The sequence below is a fragment of the Lissotriton vulgaris genome, chromosome 7, assembly GCF_964263255.1.
Source record: "Lissotriton vulgaris chromosome 7, aLisVul1.2, whole genome shotgun sequence".
NCBI lineage: Eukaryota > Metazoa > Chordata > Amphibia > Caudata > Salamandridae > Lissotriton > Lissotriton vulgaris.
Window position 1 is genome coordinate 1,544,804,438 of NC_141695.1, and position 22,910 is coordinate 1,544,827,347.

Below are 22,910 nucleotides of genomic sequence, written 5' to 3' on the forward strand. Positions count from 1 at the left end.
GCCTTAAACATAGGAAACAAGCCTAATCTATTTGTGCAACATTTGGAATGACAAAATCACATTGCTGCAATAAACTCGGTGGCAGTGCAGAGTGGGATTTTAACTAGAAGTATAACTGATAAACTAAAATGGTAATATACGTATATCTAGGGTAGAATTATCAGAGAAGTGTGAATCAGGTCTCCTTTCCACTTATAAGGATAAGTGGAAAGGAGATTGCCAGTGCTAGATACACTTATATGATTATTATTTTCTGCCTGCAGAGATACCTGTACCTTCCCAAGCTTATGCACTGATAACTGGCAAAGAAAAGATCTTTTACAGCTCTAGAGGCAAAAATAGTCAAAATGTGTCCTGAAAGAGGCAATCCCATAGACAAGTATAGAGTTATTCAAGCTCTAATTCAATCCTCTTTCAATACCAACATTGTTCTTCTTTGATTAATTCTTAAAAGTTGTCTTGTGAGTTTTAAGGGGTCCATTTGGCAAATAATGTCACTATAGCTCTGAAAAACCCAATCAGACGTCATTAAACAAACACACATTCTAGAATGCCTATTCTTGGTGATGGATAGAGGTGACTGGGTATAAGGAAAAGTGGTTTTTAGTGTATAACGGATGGTCCCTTTCATAAATGAATGAATGAAATAAATAACTTGTGTAACAGCAGAGCACCATACCAATCTAACATCTTACAAATTAGTTACACTTCAGACTTTTGACAATATTTTCCATTCTCCTGATCATACTTGTTTCATCCCTTAGAGCATTCTGAATCAATCCATTTTTAGACTGCTGAGACCTCCTTCGGCAGCTGCAAGCATTACAAGTGGACTATTCATTCATCCACTCATTAAAACATATGTCCTCACATACTCTGTGTGATGCTGTACATGAGTGGTGTTTAGTGGAAGCTGGGTGAGTTTTTTAGTGATGCGAAGGGTCTTACAAATCCTTTTTCCCATTCACCCGCTCAAGGGATATATGACGGTACAACGCGTACCGTCACAACGCATACCTTTACAACGCGGCCGTGACAACGCAAGTCGTTACCACGACTTGCGTTGGGGGGCGCGGATTTCGAATAGTTTAATTTACTATTCTAACACCAGTCCCCGTGGACCCTAGGGAAGGTGTTAGGATAGTAAATTAACTATTTTTAGACCTTTAGCGCCCTCCAGCGCAAGTCGTGGTAACGACTTGCGTTGTCACAGCCGCGGTGTAAAGGTACGCGTTGTGAAAACATCGTTGTAAACGATGTTTACCCCGCTCAAGCATACGTCAAGGCAAAGGTAGTCATATTTACCATACGCTGTCTGGAGAGTCAATAGGTTGGCCACTTTCGTTGTATATTTCCTCGACTAACAGGTTTTCGGTGGCATCGTGTGCCGACTGGAAGTTTGTGATCACACGTGAGGGAATTCCAAAACACCTGAGAACTTGGTACAAAATGCAATATTGCAAATTAGTTATTGAACAAAATGCCAATGAAGTATGAAAGAAATCGCCAATGAACCAATCACCTTTGATTCCCTACGTCCACTTAACATTTACTACAAGACACTTTCCAAGTGTCACTGTTGATGTCTCATCTAACTATCATCCCTTAAATGCCCCCGCTCATCCATACATTTTGCGCTTGAATATCTCAGCATCATATCAGAGAAACATTTCATTGGTGCAAACAAAAGAAAAATCCATTTCACACAATGTTCTCATGTGTGATATATTATATGGGAGGAAACAAATTGTGCTCCGTCCATGTTACTGAAAGATGTTTACATCTGGGAAAATAATCGAGGAAATCGAATGTACAATCATGACATATACAACAGAAACACTGGCAAAGCCTATTCAAACTGACTTTTATTTTGAGCCCTGACTAAACCATTAAAGAAAATCCTGCAGCAGTGAAAAACAATGGAAAATGATTGTTTTCTGCATAAAGTGAACCTAAGAGAACAATTCAATTTCAATGTATTTATTTTGTTTTGGAACTTCTACGGAGGTCCACAAAAACAAACTAACAATTTAAAAAGACAAACATTGCATACAGAACAAAATTCCTTCCTTATACATTACTATAACATGATATCAAACATAGTGTGAAATGTGCAAATAATGCTATAATACGTAAAACATTCACATAACCGGCCAATAAAATTTCTTATATACATACTGAGTAATGTGCAAATGATGCAATGAATACATGAAACAATTAAATAGCCAATCAGTTGATACTAGATGAAACCAGAGTACTACTGTTAGACAAAATTCTAGTAAATAGGCAAAAAGGTTCTAAATAATTGGTATATCTTAAAACAAACCATTTCATTCGGGGGTGACAAAACCAGAGAACGTGCATCCTGAGCAGAGTGAATATTAAATTTGATAAATACTGGTTTTAAAAACACTCGCCTGGCACTTTGCAGCTTTGAACATGCAAATAAGACATGATTAAGATCTTGGATTTGCAACTGACACAGTTCACAAATTCTCTTCTCTCTAGGTGTTTTATCCCAGATGCCAGTGACGTCTCTTAAAGGCAGCAGATGAAATCTCAGTAGGAGTATCAGCCTTCTAATCCCATGAGGGATATTCCAAGTTGAATAAGGCTGTGGTTTATTCCCCAATGTACTCCCACTGACGGCCACGTTACTGGGCCTGGATTTACTTAAAGCAATGTCTCTGGCTAAACTGATAGGGGATCTAAATTTCTTTAAGAACTGTTTTAAACCAGATTTAGGCATTGGCGAAGCGGGAGTTATACTAGGACCGAAACTGTCAATTGCACATAAAAAGGACCTAAAAAACGTGGATTGTGCTTTTAGATTCCAAAAGATTTCTATTCTCAGAGCAGCCCTTAGAGTACCCTCTTCCCCCAAGAAGAGAGAGTTACCCCACCTAAGAACTGCTACCTGGGCTAAAATAAAGGACGAGACTAATCCAAATTGAAGGCGCAGAACATGTGGGGCAGCCAGAGAATTTAAATTACACATTTGGCGCATAATTCGTCTTTCTGCCTTATCAAACATAAGCCAATGATTCATGTCCACCACCTCGGCAGCATATATTAATGAGGGTGGGATTTCAAACTTGAAAACAGATAAGACATGGCTAAAATGGCGTCTCCCGCAGGTTTTATAGATTCTGTTTAATGCACTTGCCTGGGAGACGGCTTTACTAACGCAGTGTTTAATATGCTCCAAGTCTCGACCTGTTTTGGAGAAAACTTTCCCTAAATATACATACAAGTCAACCAATTCCATTTTTTTAGACTCAAGCATCCATCTTAAACATCTCTTTATTCTGAGCCCCTTCTTACGAAAAACCAAGATCTTGCTTTTTGCAATGTTAGTTTTAAAAAAATGAACATCTGCATATTTATTTAAAACGTCCAGACGGTGTTGCAGGCCAATAGGTGTTAAATCGAATATTGGAACATCATCTGCATACAATAAAGACCCAACTGACATTCGACCAAATTTGGGGCCATCCCCTCTCGCCAAGTTCAAAGTGCCAGGGAGATCAACGATGTACAGTGAAAATAAAAATGATGCTAATAGACAACCCTGATTAAGCCCATTATGCGTTCCAATTTTGCATGTTAACCCTTGCGAGCCTCCCATTAGAACCTGGCACCAGGTGTCAGTATGCAATGCCATGATCAGACCCTGGAAATGATTTGGAATGCCGAGGGAGACAAGTTTTCTCCACAGGTTCTGGCGGTCCACCTTGTCAAACGCCGTGGAGAAATCAATAAAGGCTGTATAAACTGGCATCCCTCGGGAGAAAACATATTTCTCCACAATTGTCTGAACAACCGCTATATTATCTAAGGTGCCATGGTTCTTTCTAAAAACCGGCTTGTTCCGGTGGAAGGATATCCTGATCATAGACCCATTGTTGTAAGTCGCATAATATGCTTTTTGCAAATAATTTGCCGGAGGCATCCAGGAGGGCAATCTGCCTAAAACTAGTCTGCACCGTTTTTGGTCCTTTTTTATACAGGGGGCCTATAATGCTCCCCTTCTAAGAGGGGGGGGGGATTTTATTCATAAAGAAGCAATATTTAAAAATTGGCTCTAAAAAAATCACCCCATGCTTCTGGCTCCTTTTTGATTAGTGCAATTGGGATACCATCCAGCCCTTGTGCACCGGACATTCTAGCAATCTTTATGTACTTTATCAATTCCTGCCAGATGCAGGTTTAACCTCCTCAGGCAACACGGGAGAAACTGGACTATTATTTCTATATAATAGAGAGATGTAATCCACCCATTCCTTTTTGGGAATCGGTATCGGAGTAGCTCTCTGCCTTGAATCACAATATTCAGCGATCAAGAGCCAATATTTTCTCGAGTCCTTGGCCCTTGCGGCTTCCCTCAGCCCTATCTACATCGCGTCAAGCTCCTTTCTTTTTTCGCTGAGCATGAGGCGACTTCTCACTCGCTTGAGGCGGTTAATTTCCTGCTGTCGACCAAGGAGATAATTTATGTGCTCTTTTCGAACAAGATGGTTAATTGCCTGTTTTAAAACGATCATATGAGACCTATCTTGTTTATACGTGAGAGGTTCAGAAGATGTGGAGCATAAGTTACAAATCTTCTTCATTTGAGCCTCAAAAAAGGATATCATATTGGAGTGAGCAATACCTTCCTTTTCGACATACACCATCTTCACAATGGAGCCTACTTCAACAGTGTTTTTTTGCCTCCAAAAAGATCGACCATTTCCTTTATTAAAAGTGGCCAAGCCCTGACCGGCATTCCCTGAGTCCAGTGTGGGTAGATCGAAAGCCACTGACATACCCACTATACAGTGTTCGCTCCATACCGACGGGCTAACAGAAAAGTTATCACAAGCCCAAACATTTGGTAGGAAACAATCACATAATCTAAAAGGCTCTGAGTATGTTGAAAATGAAAGGTAAAATGGGCTGTTTTATCGGCAGGCACTCTCCCATTTAAGATAACAAGATCCGAACTTCTGATGCTATCAAGCAAGAGAAACCCCCGCTTGTCTGTCTTTAGTTTATTTGGAAATATAATCTTAGGGATGTGCCAGATTTCCTCTTTATCAATGTTGGCATAAATCTCAGAGGCAGAATTTGAAATTTTAGCATTTAAGTCCCCCACTACTATCACTAGGGGGCAATCTTCCCTAGTAGCTATTTCCTGAATGAAAGAGAAAAATACGGGCAAAAGATGATCAAAATTTTTCCCCTGGGGGACGTACAAGTTTGCCACAAGAAAGGAGGTGGGCGTGTCAGAATCTCCCAAGCATGCCAACTTCAAACATATACAGAGGTTTGAGGGGTGAGGAAAAACCTTCTGGTTCCAATTGATGGAGTTTTTAAGCAGAATAGATACCCCCCGCTGGCATGTCCCCTTTCCGATCGCTTCGCGTAACACGAATATACAACATAGCCATCACATTCAAATTCTTTACAAGACCAAGTTTCTTGTAGACATATAATTATGGGATTCATACTTTTTAAGGAATTTAATTTTGTTTCCTTAGGTCCCAGGCCAGCCATATTCCAGGACACGAGCAGCCCACCCAGGCTACCTCAATGGAGCAATCCTTACTGCATTCACATGGGTATTATTCAGGGCTCTTGCAACCCAGCTCCACTGGGCTAATTCATCTTCTATGTCTGGGGTCTGTGGGGCAGCTACTACGATGGGTACACCATTTATTAAACGCCCCCTCAAGTTCACGGAAACCACTATATCTTTAGGATTGACCGCAGAATACTCTATTTTGGGGCCCAATGCGTCTAGTGCCACTGAATTAGTAGCCTTCAAGACTTTCCGGGTTTGGCTTTGGGGGCCCGCAATTTGATTTTTATCAAATTCAATAACAGATGTTACATCAAGCCCTTGTTTAAAAAAAACCCTCACAGTTCGTCAAAACCAAGTTAGCCACTATCGGTGAACAAAAAGTGACCCTGAAGTACGGGACAATGTCATGTGCATAAATCATCACATTTAAAATATCCTTGCTAGCTATCAGCTTTAGTGACTCTAATTCTGAAAATAAATTGAGAATGAAACCTCTATTTACCGGGATGGATTCAGTATCAAATAGCCAAGTAAAATCCACCATGGGAGATAAGCCAGGCTGTGCCCCTCTAATATTCTTTGGGGCATCTCTCCATGGGATCCATAAGGGAACCCTATCCGTGGAGCAGGCAACTTGCGTCCCACCGTGTTGTTTGATATTCGAGTATGGGAACGATAATTAAATGTGTGATGATTCAGTGTACTTTTTAGTTGTGAAATAATCCATTGTGGACAACAATGCAAGCACTTCGTAGGAGGTGGAATGATACACTACACAGGTGATAGCATGAGGTGACTCCTCTGAAAGGAGTTAAACACAATTTTAAATAGTTAGCAGCAACAGGTGTGCAGACAACAAAAATGTCAAGTCATTCCTAAAAAGTATCATGTTTAAATTAGTTTTGGTCTGCATTTGAGCCTTTAACAATTAAATTAGAAAACATATTTGACTTTTAAAAAGAAAAGTAGAATGCACTCAGTTTTCAACATGTTTGCTACTTGAGTAACAAGCATTTGCAATGCAATAGGTCTCGCTTTTGTTGGAGTTAGAGCTAATGGCATTGTAAATGGGAACCACTAATACATTTCAACAGAGCAGGCAGAAGTTGAAGCTGAAAAACTGCTTCCCCGCATCAACTCATCAAAATTTTTTTTTTCATAGCAGAAAAAGCGTGCTCATTTATCGGCTCTGCAATATTTCCATTTGTAAAACTATTTAGGAAAAAAATGTCCTGCCTGTGTCCAGGGCCGGCTTTAGAGCTAGTGGCGCCAGGTGCGACAATGACTTTTGGCTCCACAATGTCTCATGACCGCCTCCTTGGATTCTCTCCCTACCACCTTTAAAAGTGCCCCTCATCTCACCTATCATAAGATATTGCTAAACACAGTGCCCCTCTGAGGTCACAACGCCCCCTCCACAGGTCAGCGCTCAGTGGGGCTGCACCAGTCGCACTCCCCTAAAGCTGGCCCTGCCTGTGTCAATGTGTTTCTGTGGTTTTTTTTTCTCCCTTTTTATAATTGACTTGGATCAGAAAAAGCATCACTTAACATATATTAAACAGCTTTATGTGCACTGCATGTGTTAAACACATCATACCTTTGACTTCTATTTAAGCTTTGCTCATCGTGATGACATTTTATGTTGTGTATTTTGTAAGTCTGGGGTTAACTGGGACTGTGAAATGGGTGTTAAAGCCTTAGGCAAACGAAATGCAATGATTTATTGAACATAGAATTTTTTTTACATATGATATGTTGTGTCTGTGTGCTTGCGCGCATACCTGTGCTACATATTGATGGGAATTTATGATCTTGAGGAAAAACATGCAGGGGGCGTGGCCAACACTGGAGCATGGCACACATAGTCATGGGGCTCCTACACCAGGGCCCAGTAATCCGGTTCTAATTTTACTGTCCAGCAACCATTGACCCGTAGCGTGGACACCTGGGGACGTGCCCTTGGACAATAAAAACCTGCTAGGGTGCGAGGTGTGCGGTAACGACCCCGAGACGGGCCAACTGGCTGCCACACTGCACTTCCAAGATGGCGGGCCGTGGCTGATCCCACGAGCCTGTGGCACCTGGCATTGCCAAAGTGAATGCTGCAGCCACCAAAGTCCCCGTAGTAGGCATTGGCTAGCAGAAAAGGTGAGGGAGACCAAGCGACTGGCAGCCTGTGTGCAGGAGAGTCTGTTAAGTGCTGCTCTGGCCACCACACAGTAAGACCAAGGTGACGGGCAGAGTTCCTTGATGGGCGACCGGCCTCAGAATCAAACCTAAATGGCGGACTCTCCTTCGCATGAGAGGCCAAGCCCATCTGACGAAGCAGCCTGGGAGGTCCTGGCAAGCTGCCATAACTGGACATGCTGCTTGGGCCTACAACTGTAGAGAAACTCAATAAAGAAAATAATGCTTACAAGAGTAAATAGCATGTACCGTGTAACAACCGAAGTGAAAGGGCCAGTCGCCAAGGGAGGGTGCAAATGAAGACAAGGCGGTACTAAGGAGGGACTAACAAGCCTCTTTACCAATCAGAAGCCACCATTTCTGAAGGATAATGACACAAGCCAATGACAAACATGGGCGAAGAGTAGGCAGGGCTTTTATGCCATACTCCAGTACAGCAAGTCTCGCAGAGCAGCGCTTGCGTGCTGACTCTAGGCTCGACCTAATAAAAATGGAGCTCACTGATTTAGCATCAAACGTAGTGATACCTATACAACTTTAAAAATGGAACAATATATATGTTTGCCAATTTTGAGTTGTTTATGCAGCAAACATGGTATAGTATCAGTTTGATCATTTTGTCATGGTGTATAACACTGCCTTGAAGCTAATACCATTATCTCCCTTCCCTATTTCAAAAATGTCAAAAGTGAATCTGACTTGTTTTTTTCCACCAGTGCGAAGGTAATGTAATACATCTCAAATTATACAAAAACATGTTCCGTGCCTGTGGTAACTGGATTGATGTAAAGTGCAATAACACATTCAGTAGTAATTCCAAAATAATGAAAACCTTTGTATTATCAAAGATGTTCGAGCAGATACTCATGCAACAAAAGCTCTAGGTAGGTATCACAGAAAAGAGTCAGGGATGAAATAAACACAGCATGCAAACACATATGATTTGAAATACGAAATTAAGTTGTCACGTGTTTTGCAGTTCAACATTTAAATTCTTCCTATTTTCATGAACGAGAAATCTTTGATTTTTCAGGAACATTATGCTATATGAACTGAGATAGTATTATGTATTTACTGAATACTGAATAGATCACACAGATGATACATTTATGACAGCAATTTGTGCAGTTTGTCATTGCACATCAATTTTCCCAGTTAGAGTCCAGATTCGGATATATTGTTTCCTATTCTACTCATCTCACGCTTTTGAGTAAATTATTATCTGTAGGAAAGTGCCCCATGTTGTAGGTCACCGCTCACTTTTTTCTCAAAATGCTGATGATCATGACTCTGAGAGTGCATTGGAGTCTGCTGCCCAGACCCCAGTGCCTTTGCTCACTACCAAAACTGGTAAATTTGGTAATTCCAAGTTAACAAATACTTTACCCCCTTAGAAGAACCCAGTATATGGTACCTGGGGTAACCAGGGCATTGGTGGTACAGGGGCCCCCAGGAATGCTGTATAGTTTTGTCTTACCTGGGGTGACCCAAAACAACTACTGACAGAAGGCTTGCCATTGCATACTGCAGGAGCAGAGCAAACTGATCAAACTCAACTATGCCCTCGCCATGTGTGGCACAGTCACCTACACTGCCTTTAATATATGTAAGGCACCCCTAATGTAGGCCTCCTCAGCCCAGGAGGCAGGGTGCAATATACTAAAAGTGTGGACTTTTAAGTTCAAGCATATACCTCTCTATAGTGATGAACCCAGTTGGGAACTACTATATGTGTTAGCAGTCCAAGGGATAACATTGGCTGCCAAATGGGCACGCTCGAAAGTGCCAGCTCCATTATGGTAACACTAAAATATGTTGTGTTTGGTATCAAAGAATGTGCCTTCTCACTCCATACATTTCGGGCATTGGGATGCCCGAAATGCATTGGGAAAGACACACTAATCAGGATGAAAATTGTATAAGTCCTGCTTTATGGAGAAGGCCTGGATGGGCATACCTTCAGTATCAGATGTATATACAAAATATGGATTCAAGTGCTAAAACGAATTGAAAAATTGAAATGATTGGAATAACAAGAATAAAAAGATCGAATGGAAACCCAGTGTGGAATTTTTTGGCAATGCAACAGTGCTTTCGGATCGGGGGTGATTTAGTTCCCGACATATTAGTTTGTACTTTCATGTGGCAGATGGGGGGACCACTATTCCGGGATGCACGCAATTTAAAATGATTCAAGTTTGAAAACAGCAAGTCAAAGGTGTGCACTTCAACCCATCATTTAACTCTTCAGCCCAATTTGAAGTAGCACCCACGGTGTACATGGCTCACTTTGAAAAAATGGATGGTCACTTGAAAACCTTGTTCGCCTCATCTTGGGGGAGCGAGTTTGAACTGCTCCTGCTGCAACAAACGTAACGGACGCTTGTGTTTTGATGATTTTAAGCACTTTACTACAAAAAGTTCCGATACGGAGCAGCTCATTATATGGACTTGAATTTCAAAAACAAATTGTAATTCTATTATATGTTTGCATTCTGTACATATTATGCTTCATGTAGACAGTTAAATCAGGCGTAGTAGGAAACATCGCAAGGGAGGGCGGGGTAAATTGGTGTAGGTGTCTTCATATGTTGATCATTCACGGTCGTAACGGAAAATTGATTCCGGTATCATTGAATAGAGGATTATAGGTACTGTAGTGTAGTATGACGTAGAAGAGATGGGAGAGGAACCTCAAAGGTAGTTAAAAGGGAAGCAGGTGTGAGAAGCTGACATCCCGTTTTTGCAATAAAAAGGAGGAATTACTCCAGGACATGCAAACACAGGTACGGGAGCGTTTTTAGAACGTTTGGTTTGATGCGCATGGGTTAAACTTATAAATTCAGGCAGTGGGGCGACATTTCCATATAGTGTTAATATGTTTAAATACAGGGCCGGACTGGCTACCGGGCAGTTTGGAATGCTGCTGAGCTGGAGGCTGATTTCATTCATGGAGACCTGCGTGTGCTAAACGAAATTTATTTTGCTTTAATTATTTCGAAGCGAACGCAGGTCTTCATGAACGAAATCAGCCCCCACTGCAATTAAATCAGCCCCCAGCTTGGCAGCATTCCAAACTGCCCGGTAGTCAGTCCGGCCCTGGTTACAAACGTGAGACATAAAGGGAAAAGTAATGGGTTATATTAAATTTAGGTCTTATGTTGTTGACTATTAGAGGGAAAACGCTGAGTGGAGCAGTTTATACATGCATGTATAATGAGCATGTTACAAGCTTAGGATGTAAAGTGTTTTATAAATTTAAACATAATGTCTAAAGTTATTGCTTATATTTGTAGTGAACTCCTGAAGAAGGGCAAGTAAAATGCCTGAAATGCATTGGGAAAGACACACTAATGAGGATGAAATTTGTATAAGTCCTGCTTTATGGAAAAGGCCTGGATGGGCTTACCTTCAGCATCAGATGTATATACAAAATATGGATTTCAAGTGCTAAAACGAATTGAAAAATTGAAATGATTGGAATAACAAGAATAAAAAGATTGAATGGAAACCCATTGTGGAATTTTTTGGCAATGCAACAGTGCTTCCAGATCGGGGGTGATTTGATTCCCGACATATTAGTTTGTACTTTCATGTGGCCGATGGGCGGACCACTTTTCCGGGATGCACGCAATTTAAAATGATTCAAGTTTGAAAACAGCAAGTAAAAGGTGTGCACTTCAACCCATCATTTAGTAACTTAACTCTTCAGCCCAATTTGAAGTAGCACCCACGGTGTACATGGCTCACTTTGAAAAAATGGATGGTCACTTGAAAACCTTGTTCGCCTCATCCGCGGGGAGCGAGTTTGAACTGCTCCTGTGGCAACAAACTTAACGGACTCTTGTGTTTTGATGGTTTTAAGCACTTTACTACAAAAAGTTTCGATACGGAGCAGCTCATTATATGGACTTGAATTTTAAAAACAAATTGTAATTCTATTATATGTTTTCATTCTGTACATATTATGCTTCATGTAGACAGTTAAATCAGAGTAGTAGGAAACATCACAAGGGAGGGCGGGGTAAATTAGTGTAGGTGTCGTCATATGTTGATCATTCACAGCCGTAACGGAAAGTTGATTCCGGTATCATTGAATAGAGGATTATAGGTCCTGTAGTGTAGCATGACGTAGAAGAGAGGGGGGAGGAACCTCATAGGTAGTTAAAAGGGAAGCAGGTGTGAGAGAGCTGACATCCGGTTTTTGGAATAAAAAGGAGGAATAAGTCCCGCACATGCAAACACAGGTACTGGAGCATTTTTAGAACGTTTGGTTTAATGCGCATGGGTTAAACTTATAAATTCAGGCAGTGGGGCGACATTTCCACATAGTGTTAATATGGTTAACAATGTGAGACATAAAGGGAGAAGTAATGGGTTATATTAAATTTAGGTCTTATGTTGTTGACTATTAGAGGGAAACGCCGAGTGAAGCAGTTTATAAATGCATATATAATGAGCATGTTACAAGCTTAGGATGTAAAGTGTTTTATAAATTTAAACATAAATTCTATAGGTATTCCTTATATTTGTAGTGAACCCCTGAAGTAGGGCAAGTAAAATGCCCGAAATGCATTGGGAAAGACACACTAATGAGGATGAGATTTGTATAAGTCGTGCTTTATGGAAAAGGCCTGGATGGGCTTACCTTCAGCATCAGATGTATATACAAAATATGGATTTCAAATGCTAAAACGAATTGAAAAATTGAAATGATTGGAATAACAAGAATAAAAAGATCGAATGGAAACCCATTGTGGAATTTTTTGGCAATGCAACAGTGCTTCCGGATCGGGGGTGATTTTGTTCCCGACATATTGGTTTGTCTTCCAAATCGCGTTTCTGCCTCGTTCCCTCACTCACTCGTTCCCTCACTCAGTGAGTGAGGGAACGAGGCAGAAACGCGATTCCACTGAGATCCAGAACATATCCAGTTCTTGGGAAGATTTGCGACACCCTATGCCCGTTCAAGGAACGTTTTAAGACACTAAGAGAGATATACAACAAAACACTGTGAAATAGTTTGACAGTACGAAAGGAAGACACCCCAAGAGAAGGAGCTCCTAAGTCAGGAGAGAGGAAATATCCATATTAAAGCTTGCAGAATCAAAGTGCAACGCAAAGCTGATCCTTTAGTGGAACGTCTTCTACATTTATTGGGGATACGGTGTAACTAACCGCTTCTTGAAACCCCAGCAAGAACAGTCCTGATGAAGGTGCCACAGAATCAATTGTACTGCACCGAAACGCGTCAACGCATTGTTTTCTGACAGAAAGAATCCAGTCAGGGCCTGGTAAACCTTAGATGGATATCCAACATTATCACTAGTGTTTACATGAGTCAAAGTGGTTTAGGCCTTTGGATCTAGAAATACAAAGTGGCAGAGATATTTGGGAGCCACAGTGATACGAGGGGTTTGTCATGATATGTTGTTTTGTCTTATGTCTATCAATTGCCGATATGTTTTAGATATGTCTCTATTAGCTGTGGATTTTATATTTGTGTTTGTATAACATTGTGTTCATTCGTGTATGATTCTCTCAAGGCACAATCCTTGGATTTTAAATTGTATTGTATTGGTTTGTATGAATTTGCATTGCATTTTATTACTTAGACATTGGTTTTTAATAAAATTAGATTGTTAACGATTCTATTTCTTTGTGGAAATCTTTTTATATTACCTGACACAGAGTGGACCATAGGTCCTTCTTCCCTGATAAGACAGGGCTGAGGTTAACAAGTTGACTCCAGGGATTCCCCCTTTGACTCCCTGGACTGAATTGACTCTAGGAACAGGAAGCACAAATCAATGGTGTGCTTTCAAACTTAGTACTTTCTCAATTCAGGCTATCTCGCAATTCCCATTTTTTTCTTGCACTATTATATTTTCTCCATTTGTTATTCTTTGGCCCCTTCAATTATTTACACATTTTTCCAGCGCCCTCATGCTCTATGGTGGTTCTAATCATAGTTGTGCACCCTGCAAATAAGAATGATACCACACTCCACACTTGTTGCTTATTATGTACCTGTGTTCAGCACTCCAGCGAAGACCCAGCATTGAGCGTATTTTACGGGTCCAGACTTATCCCACTGGCGGAGGATGGTAGTGCTGGTGTTCCACTTGGTGGGCACAACCCCATCTGCATAGCTTCCACTCCATCTCCCCACCAGTAAACCATTGTCCTGGTTATTAGCATTGACCTGTGAAGAAAGAACCAACAAGTTCTTCAGATACGAGCACCGTGTATCATTTCACTGCCATATATTAACATAAGTAACATATGTAACATATAAAAGCTTGTATGTTGAAATATCAAGGTCACTAATAGCGACATACAACAAATTAACTGCAGAGTATTGAAATTCAAAGTATTATCATAGTAATAATGCCTTGTTATGTATAGATTTACTGTGCATACCTCTACATCTATGTACCTTGAAGACATATACAAAACATTAAAGTATGTAGATTTAAAAATAGTAAATCTATATGTAACTCTACACTCCTACCTTGAAGATATAGTGATACTCCTTATTCTGAAGTCAATAGTTTTTTAAGTCAATGCGAAAAACTTGATATTCTGGTAGTCAACTGATGGAAAAGTGGTCTAGCCAAGCAAGGCTCCAGCCTGTTTCAGGCTGAATTCTTGGCTCTGGCAAGGCATCTGTTCCATGGGACGGATAAGCTGGTAACAGAGCCGGCCAAAGTATCACAGCCACTGCCTATCTCGCTCTCTAGAGGTAAGACATCTGTTACTATGAATCACAGCTGCAGGCAGAATCAGGATGTGGAAAATTTGGTGTTAGTGGCACATGCAGTGAAGCCTTGCAGTAACACGTATGTTATCATAAAAAACCTTCCCCCTTTGTCCTTCTTTAACCATTAGCTACCATGTCGAGAGAAGTAGTCTGAAGTGTTTTCAAACCTGTTCCATTATTTTACTCAAAGAAGAGGAGTATTAGTTGCTTCCATCTCACAGACATGTTCTACCAATCCCCATGTCAATACCTCTTCTCTGAACTTTCTCTTTGCCATGCAGGTGATATTACGTATCCTTGGGGTTAACCACCATATCTAAAATGGACACTCATCTATCTCGAGAAATAACTGCGAAACACAGATGACACATCTGTTATCATTTGGACCTGTGTGCTAGTGTTACAACTGGTGCTAATTGAATCTGCACTAGTTTTTAGCACTGGTCCCTATTATCACATTCTCACATATTGTGCTCTCTCTGACATGTGCATTGACACTTACCACCAGGTCCTACCCCATGCTGCTTAACTACGGATAATAACACTCTCAAAGGACACCAATAACACTTGCACACTTTATTCACAGTTTTTCTCTGATCTTAACATCAGGTCCAAAACACGGAGAGCACCTCGTGCAATTGTAAGCTATGAAGGGGTATTCTTTCTCCCAATGTTGCGGTATCCATTTGTAGGTCTCATCTAAGGTAAGATCATGCACTGTTTCCTACTAGAACTATGGCTACCTTACAGGGGGCTTAGACGCCACCCAATTGCTTACAATTGGTTGGTTTCATTGTCACTGTCATTAGCTGGCTCCTTATTCAGTAGGTTCCATAGGCTTGGCTCTTACTCATTTGTTTGACTCTCCCCTGGAGCAAGGATGTATTACTTGTGTCCTTCCACTGTTCCCTTTTTCAGGCACTACTTTTTTATTTTTGTTTAAGCACTCAATGAGAGTGTTTGCACTTTTCATTTATCTCCCTCACGTACTTCTTCCCCTCCATGTTCCTCGCCAGCCCATCCATTCTCTGTGTGCTTGTCCCAACCCTGCTAACACTCTGTTGTCTGTATGCTTGCCTCAGCACCTCCGGCCCACCGATTTCTGTCAACGTGCTTGCCTCCATCCCCTCCTGGAAACCCACTGTTGTCCATGTGCTTGACCCCAGAACCTCTAGATCACCCTCCATCTGTTTGCCTCAACCCTTCCCGCCCAGCTTCTGTCCCCTGTCTGCTTACTCCCAGTCTCTCTTGTGACCCTCTGTTGTCCATCTGTTTTCCCCAGTCCTTCATGACCACCCTTTGCTGTCCTTATTTATTCCTCCAGTCCCTTCTGACTACCCTACATAGTCCTTCTGCTTGCTCCATGTAGTTGTCCCGTCCCTCCGCATTGTCCATGTGCTTTTCCCAGTCCCTCCAAATGAACCTCCATTGTCCATCTGCGTATCCCCAGACCCTCCTTTCCACCCTCTGTTGTCCTTCTGTTTCACTCCAGCTCCACCTGAATGATGTCTGTTGTGTATCTTCTTGACCCCAGCCCCTCTCACCCACCCTCTCTTGTCCATGCAGTTGCTCCAACTCCTCATCATTGTCCATATGCTTGCTCCAATCACTTGCAGACAACCATCCTTTGTCCGTGTACTTGCCCAGCCCTCCCACCCTCCTTGTCTTGTCAATCTGCTTACCCGAACCACTCCCACCAACCTTATAATGTTTAGCAGCTTTCCAGATGCCCTTTCCACTGACCCTCTATTGTCTATGTGGCTGCCCCCCAGACCTCCCTGCTGACTCTCCGTTGTCCATGTGGTTTCTCCCAGTCCCTTCTGCACACCCTCCATTGTCTGTCTGCTTGTCTCCAGCCCCTCTCACCCATCTTTCGCTGTACTCTCCTGCCCTTTGGTGTCTCCCTCTCTCTCCCCCTTCTACCCCTCCTCCCTCCAACTGTATTGTCTCTGTAGAGCGATGGCTGTGTCATAGCATTTTATTATTAACTTTGGTCAGGCTTCACATAAGTCATACTGTTGTACCGCATGGCTACGAAATATCGCCAAATTCTATAGCTCTTGTACTCGAGACCTACTAGCTTTGCCAATGCTTCTTTTTTATCAGGGAACACATCCTCTAAGTCGTGTCAGGAAACCTTTGTCCTCGGAAACATCCCTGGATATGTAGTATTACATATGAGAATCAGTCCAGTAAAAAAAAAAAATATCTGCAAGTTACTATCTGAACATTAGGGTTTAAACTCCTAATTCCCTCCAACAAAGCAGGGACCTGATGAATCTAATATCCCCCAGCATTGGTAATATCAGGTGTAGTATAACAACTCCTTTATACCAGGCTACTTTAAATGAGGCCATTACACAGTCGACCCTTTCGTCAACTCAGCCACATCCAAAGCGTTGACAAACTAGTCAGAAATATAATCCATCAGTACCATAACCCTGAGAGGATCACACCTTACTACAATGGCCCCTCGGATTGCATACTTCTTGCCAGGCTGTAATGTATAAATAAACCTCTTATTCCTTACCATTGCGCTGAGCACCCTTCCTATGTATTTTGGGTCGTTCCTCTTGGAAACATGTTCTGCCGCATTTTCTTTGTAATCTGGGCATTTATCGAGAATTTTGAAGCAGATTTCCAGAATATTTATGTCAAACTGCAAAAATAAGGCAAAGCTTGTGAGAATTTGGTGATTCACAGAATGCAAATGTTAATATCACTCTAATTACCAGCATTATGTTGTTGGCATGTGTGATGGTGCAATGGAGAATATCTCAACATTGATACCCTACTCCTTAAAGTCTCACTGTCTCACTACGTCTATATAACAAACACATGGCTAAGATTGCACACAATGCAACACAACAACAATGTAACCCAATTCAAATGTCCCCAAGGTATGTCTCAAATAGCCGAAAGCGGATTTGTGCTCCCAGTCCAGCCCTGATTCCAATCTAGGAGCGATGCATCCTCAGGTGTACTTCACTGCACAGAGGTTCATTCCCAACAAGCAGATTTAGGCCCACGCTCAGTTGAATTAGTGAATCTGGGTTCTTCCTCTAAAGTGTTAATGAAATATCCTTTTGCACCTGTGGCCCTAATATACATTGTGCCCTGGGAGTGAAAAGAGTGCGTGCACCTGCCTTGTGTAGCCCTGGGGCATTATGGTATTACAGAAGGGGCAGCAGACGCTTGTGGAGCACGTTCTGCGGCTGTATGATGTTACAACGCGTGTTATTACAACGCGTGCTGTTACATCGCATTCGTTACAACGACTGCGATGTTACCACGCTATGCCTTTACAACGCAAGTCTTTACATCGACTTGCGCTAGGTGGCGTGCTAACATTAGAAAAGTATAATTTACTATTCCAACTCCAGTCCACTTATCAGTAGGGAAGGTGTTGGGATAGTAAACTACACTATTTTTAATGTTAGCACCTGTGGCCCTAATATGCATTGTGCCCTGGGAGTGAAAAGAGTGTGTGCATCTGCCTTGTGTAGCCCTGGGGCACTATGGTATTACAGAAGGGGCAGCAGACGCTTGTGGAGCACCTTCAGCGGTTGTATGATGTTACAACGCGTGTTTTTACAACGCGTGCTGTTACATCGCCTTCGTTACAACGACTGCGATATTACCACGCTATGCCTTTACAACACAAGTCTTTACATCGACTTGCGCTAGGTGGCGTGCTAACATTAGAAAAGTGTAATTTACTATTCCAACTCCAGTCCACTTATCAGTAGGGAAGGTGTTGGGATAGTAAACTACACTATTTTTAATGTTAGCACGCCATCTAGCGCAAGTCGATGTAAAGACTTGCGTTGTAATGGCATAGCGTGGTTACATCGCCGTGGTTGTAACGACCGTGATGTAACAGGATTGCAGTGTACTGACCGCGTTGTTAAGGATGTTTCCCCCTTCAGCAGTACTGATAGCACTGGCACACATGTAGCACCAGTGCTTTCATACGAGGTTGCTCACTAATTTGTACGAGGTCGTGTCCTTATGCAAATGGGGGAATCTCTTTGCCTCTGTGCGTGAGTTGTATTACAGACGTAAACATGCCCTTTGGCGGCACATTCACAGTGAACCACAAAAAGATGGCAAAATGGACCACCCAAGACTCCTCCTGCAAGCCTGCATAGGATCTCTCAGTGGTTAGAGGCGGCAGACCCGGAAGCTGTGATCAGCCGTGGACCAGGGTTCGATTCCCCGTCTCGGCGGGTCTCCGGCTCAAAAATTCCACGGAGTCGACAATTCTCGCTCCGGTGCCTACTCGACTCACGGGGCCACACTCTGCGACTCTGGGCAATAGCTTGCTTAATCTCCACTACGGCCCCTCGCGGCGGGATGCCTGGCTTTCACCTTGTGGATACCCGGCCGGGATATCTCACAGGGGAATACCAGGACGGGTTCCCTAAGCAAGCGCCTTGGGACCCCTGGGTTAAAGTGCGCTATATAAATCGAAACACATTTACATTTACATTCTTCAAAGTGCAGGTTGGTGCTGCCTGCACTGTGAAGCATGGGGTGGCTGATTAAAGCAGCCAGATCTATATTCTACAGAATGCTCGAGTTTACAGCTGCCCGGGGGCAGCTTATTCATCATAATAGGACGTACTTTCCCTGTTTGCGTCCAGCACATCCGTTTAAAGGTGCACTAAGGTGCAAACAGGTAACGTGCACACTGTCAGTAATACATACCCAGGTCTATCATTCTTCAATTTGTATGTTGCATCAGTATTTACAACTTACAAACTGAATTGTTGTTGGGTGGGGTAGTAGTGTACTGTACTCCATATGCCTATACAGTGAATGGAATATCAGTGTCTCTAACATTTTGCTTTAGATCACCACAGCACTGAGCATGAGGCAATGAGTCAGCCCACTTCATCCACTGGCTGTCTTGCTCTGTGATTGAAGGCCTTTTGCCTAAACCCCTGTGCGGAGCCAGCAGAACAATGAGTGCACTTCCCTGCCTGGGTTGATATGCCTCGCTTGCTGAGCCATTTCTTTACTTTTTTTTCAGTTTTGCCTTTTTGCATGTTGCATACTTGCAAAAAAAGAAACCTTGCACTGTTACAAAGAACATACCTATTGGCTTTGCTAATGTTTGTTTAAAGTTTTTATGCAGTCTTATTTTAGGACATCAGTAGAATACTTAATATAAGAGCCCTTGGATGGTCTTTTTCATTTCACCTGTCCATATTCCCATTGTCTAAAAGAACCATCAATGTGCCAGAAGATAATCCCATTTTCATTCAGAACATACTCCTTCCTCTCTGCATCATTTGACATGTAGACATCGTCCCCTAACGAAAAGGAAAAAAAACACATTTACAGTTATTGCAGTGAGTTGAAGACCCTTTCTAATATCCACCACTCACATGCCCACACACATCTCATGGTTTTCTTTCAGCACAGACACACTTTTGCACTTTTTTAGGCCTGGAGAAAAGCTGCATTTGCACACATGGTTGCCCTAGCAAATGGACCAATGCAATTATGCTCATCTACCAAGTTTTTCACATAATTAGAGATCAACCACCCTTGACACACAGAAGACCCTCTGCTGCATTATTTGCAGCTTTTAACAAAAAACAAAATTGCTTAAAAACGGCCAAATATTGTGCAAAACAGTGGCAGCGCAGTTGCAATTGCTATTTTGACACCATGTTGTTTGTCTTTGCTCCATTCAGGTGTTAAACTGGTAATGTACACCCTTTGCTCAGAGACTATTTTGCAATGTGTTTTACAATGCAAAATAGTAACTTAATACTGCCACAGAATGTACCGCATTTTGCCACATAATTTGCCTTCTTCTGTCACATAATTTAGTAAACCCTGCAGCATAATTTTGTTTGTGACTTCCTTAGAACTCCAGTGGCCCTGCATATCACCAGTCTCGGGCCACGCTAAATAAGTGTAACTTCTGATGGCAAGACATAATATACTTGGCTTCAGCACAGAAGTGATCCAGAAAACTCAAGGTATGTGTGTTCTGTAGGACTGTAGTGATAACAGGCCCCACCCAAGAATAGTTCAAAGATCTGTAAAGCTTTATAAAATGCAAAGGTGAGAGACCTACTAAAAACCTAAATCAGTCATGGTAGATATGTTCAACCCAGCCCCACACTGAAAGGGTTTATGACTAATATGACATTGTGGAGGATTTTATGGCTGGGTCATGGCAACTGTTAGACCTGTCATCCTTAGGTTGGTCTTCCCCTAAGCTGTTGCCTGCTTGCCTCCTCTTATTGCTGAATCTCTTTAGTGGGACTCTGAGCACTTTACAACTACTGACCAGTGCTAAAGTGTGCTTCTCCCCTAAACATGGTAACATTGGTGTATACTACATGTTTAGTTTACCTGTAAGTACCTTGTAAAGTGGTATACCATATATGCAGGGCCTGTAACCTAAATGCTACTAGTGGGCCTGTAGCACTGATTTGGCCACCCACACAAGTAACCTTTCAAACCTGTCTGATATTTGCCATTGCACAACCTGTGTGTACAGTTTACTGTCACTTGGACTTGACATTTAAAACTACTTGCCAAGTCTAAAAATCTCCTTTTATTACACATAAGCCACCCCTAATGTAGGCCATAGGTAGCCCACAGGGCAGGGTGCTGTGTAAGTAAAATGTAGGACATGTACTTTTAAGTTTTGCATATCTGTGAGGCCTACTCTCATCATAGGTTAACAATGGAAATCACTTAATTATCTTTAAGCTGTAATCTCTGATTAGAAAGGAGTAGCTGCATCATGTCTCATATCTTTAGAATAGTAATGATGAATACTCTTTAATGGTAAAGTTGGAATTATCATTACCAATCCTAGAAATGCCACTTTCATAAAGTGGCCATTTCTCTGCTCCTACTGCTCTGACTGCCTGCAACCTGTTTCCAATACACGTCTAGGGTGGGTGACAGCTACACTTTGTGCAACACAGAAAGGGTAGATGTGACAGACAACTCATCTGCATTCTGCTAGCTCTTCCAGGGCAAGAAGAGGGGGGAGGTGACACTTACACCTGAATAGGCAGTGTCCTGTTTACCACACAAAGGGCTGATTACCTCGTACTGATAGTCTGGAGCCAGGGCTGTAAAGAAAGGGCCTGTGTGCACTTCAAAGACACTTGTTTGAAGTCACCCAAAATTCAAAGGCACAACTGAATATAAGTACTGTGGCTCTGAGTCTAACAAAAGAGTACACTACTGGACCTGTGAAGAACTCTGCCAAGAATAGAGACTGTTTTGCTAAATGAATTGCCACTCTTCTTGATTGCTGCTCTGGAAGATCTGCTTTTCTGCTTTCCTTTGCTGTGCTGCCCTGCTGCCTGCTGATCTCCGCACTGCTGAGGACAAGGACTGGACCCATCTCACTTGAACTCAGAGTGACTCCAAGGACTTGCTGGCTTGCCCCCTGTTCTGAAGTCTCGGGCCATTGAGAGAGCGTAAACTGAGTAAAATGTAAAATGTATGAATATGTCCGATTTACATGTAGTACGCACAAGTCATGAAGAGAAATGCCATGAGTGCGAATATTATATTCACCTATATCTGAACTGTGTAGCCAATGTAGAGAATATACACATAGAAGGGGAATTAATGTAGAAACGAGTGTGAAATGTATAACCTTATTAGACGTGATTAATCAGGGTCCATGCTAAATGTAGCTGCTAATGGCAGAAGGGCGTGCTGCAGGGCACAGAAGGGAACAGGCCACATGGCCATGTCTGAAAGAGTTAGAATGGGATATTTTTCATTTACATGGACAGCACAAATGTTATAATTAATGTTGTTTATTCGTTAGACTTATATTCCATAGATGTGAGTTCCTTTTATTAATTCAGAAATGATGCTAACATGTTATTTTAGTTAACTACTGCGAGAAGAGTTGTAGGCCTAAAAGTTCTAATCTGCACGTAAAGGCACAGGCCGACTTGTGTCTAGAAATTGTTGCAAACTTCTGTTAGAAGTCTATGAGAATGGGGATCCAGCTACAGATGTCTGTCTGCAAATGTGAGGGGGACTAAAACTAATAAACAAAATGAATAGAGAACTGTTTAGGAGTTAGACGCAGACATGTAGGAGGGTTTGAGAATGTTGGGGTGTATCAGCGGGCCGGAGACGAGTCTGGGAAGCAAGGTCAACTTTAACGCACGAGGCTCAACGGGGAAGATGATGGAAAAAGCCAGAAGAAAACATCACGTGAAGGGGCGTCTCCCGAGGGGCGTCTCAGAATGATATTGTTTTGTATTAGGGACAGCACCCCTGGGTGGAGGTAGAGCAGATGCCTGAGGACCCTTCAGAGAGCGGATGGGTAGGCAGAGAGGGGTTATGACTGGCGAATATAGGTTTCCACTTAGAGATTAAGAGTGGGTG

At 42.1% G+C, this 22,910-nt stretch overlaps 1 protein-coding gene across 1 annotated transcript in view; it reads right to left on the reverse strand.

Moving 5' to 3' along the window:
• LOC147705974 (protein-glutamine gamma-glutamyltransferase 6-like) overlaps positions 1–22,910 on the reverse strand; it is a 128,388-nt gene that overhangs the window by 43,576 nt on the left and 61,902 nt on the right. Inside the window, exons 4-7 of the mRNA XM_086932431.1 lie at positions 19,722–19,834; positions 17,047–17,175; positions 13,784–13,958; positions 1,306–1,438 (exon numbers count right to left, since the gene is read on the reverse strand). Of these exons, the coding sequence (XP_086788557.1) occupies positions 1,306–1,438; positions 13,784–13,958; positions 17,047–17,175; positions 19,722–19,834 (550 nt within the window). The remainder of the gene's footprint in view (positions 1–1,305; positions 1,439–13,783; positions 13,959–17,046; positions 17,176–19,721; positions 19,835–22,910) is intronic.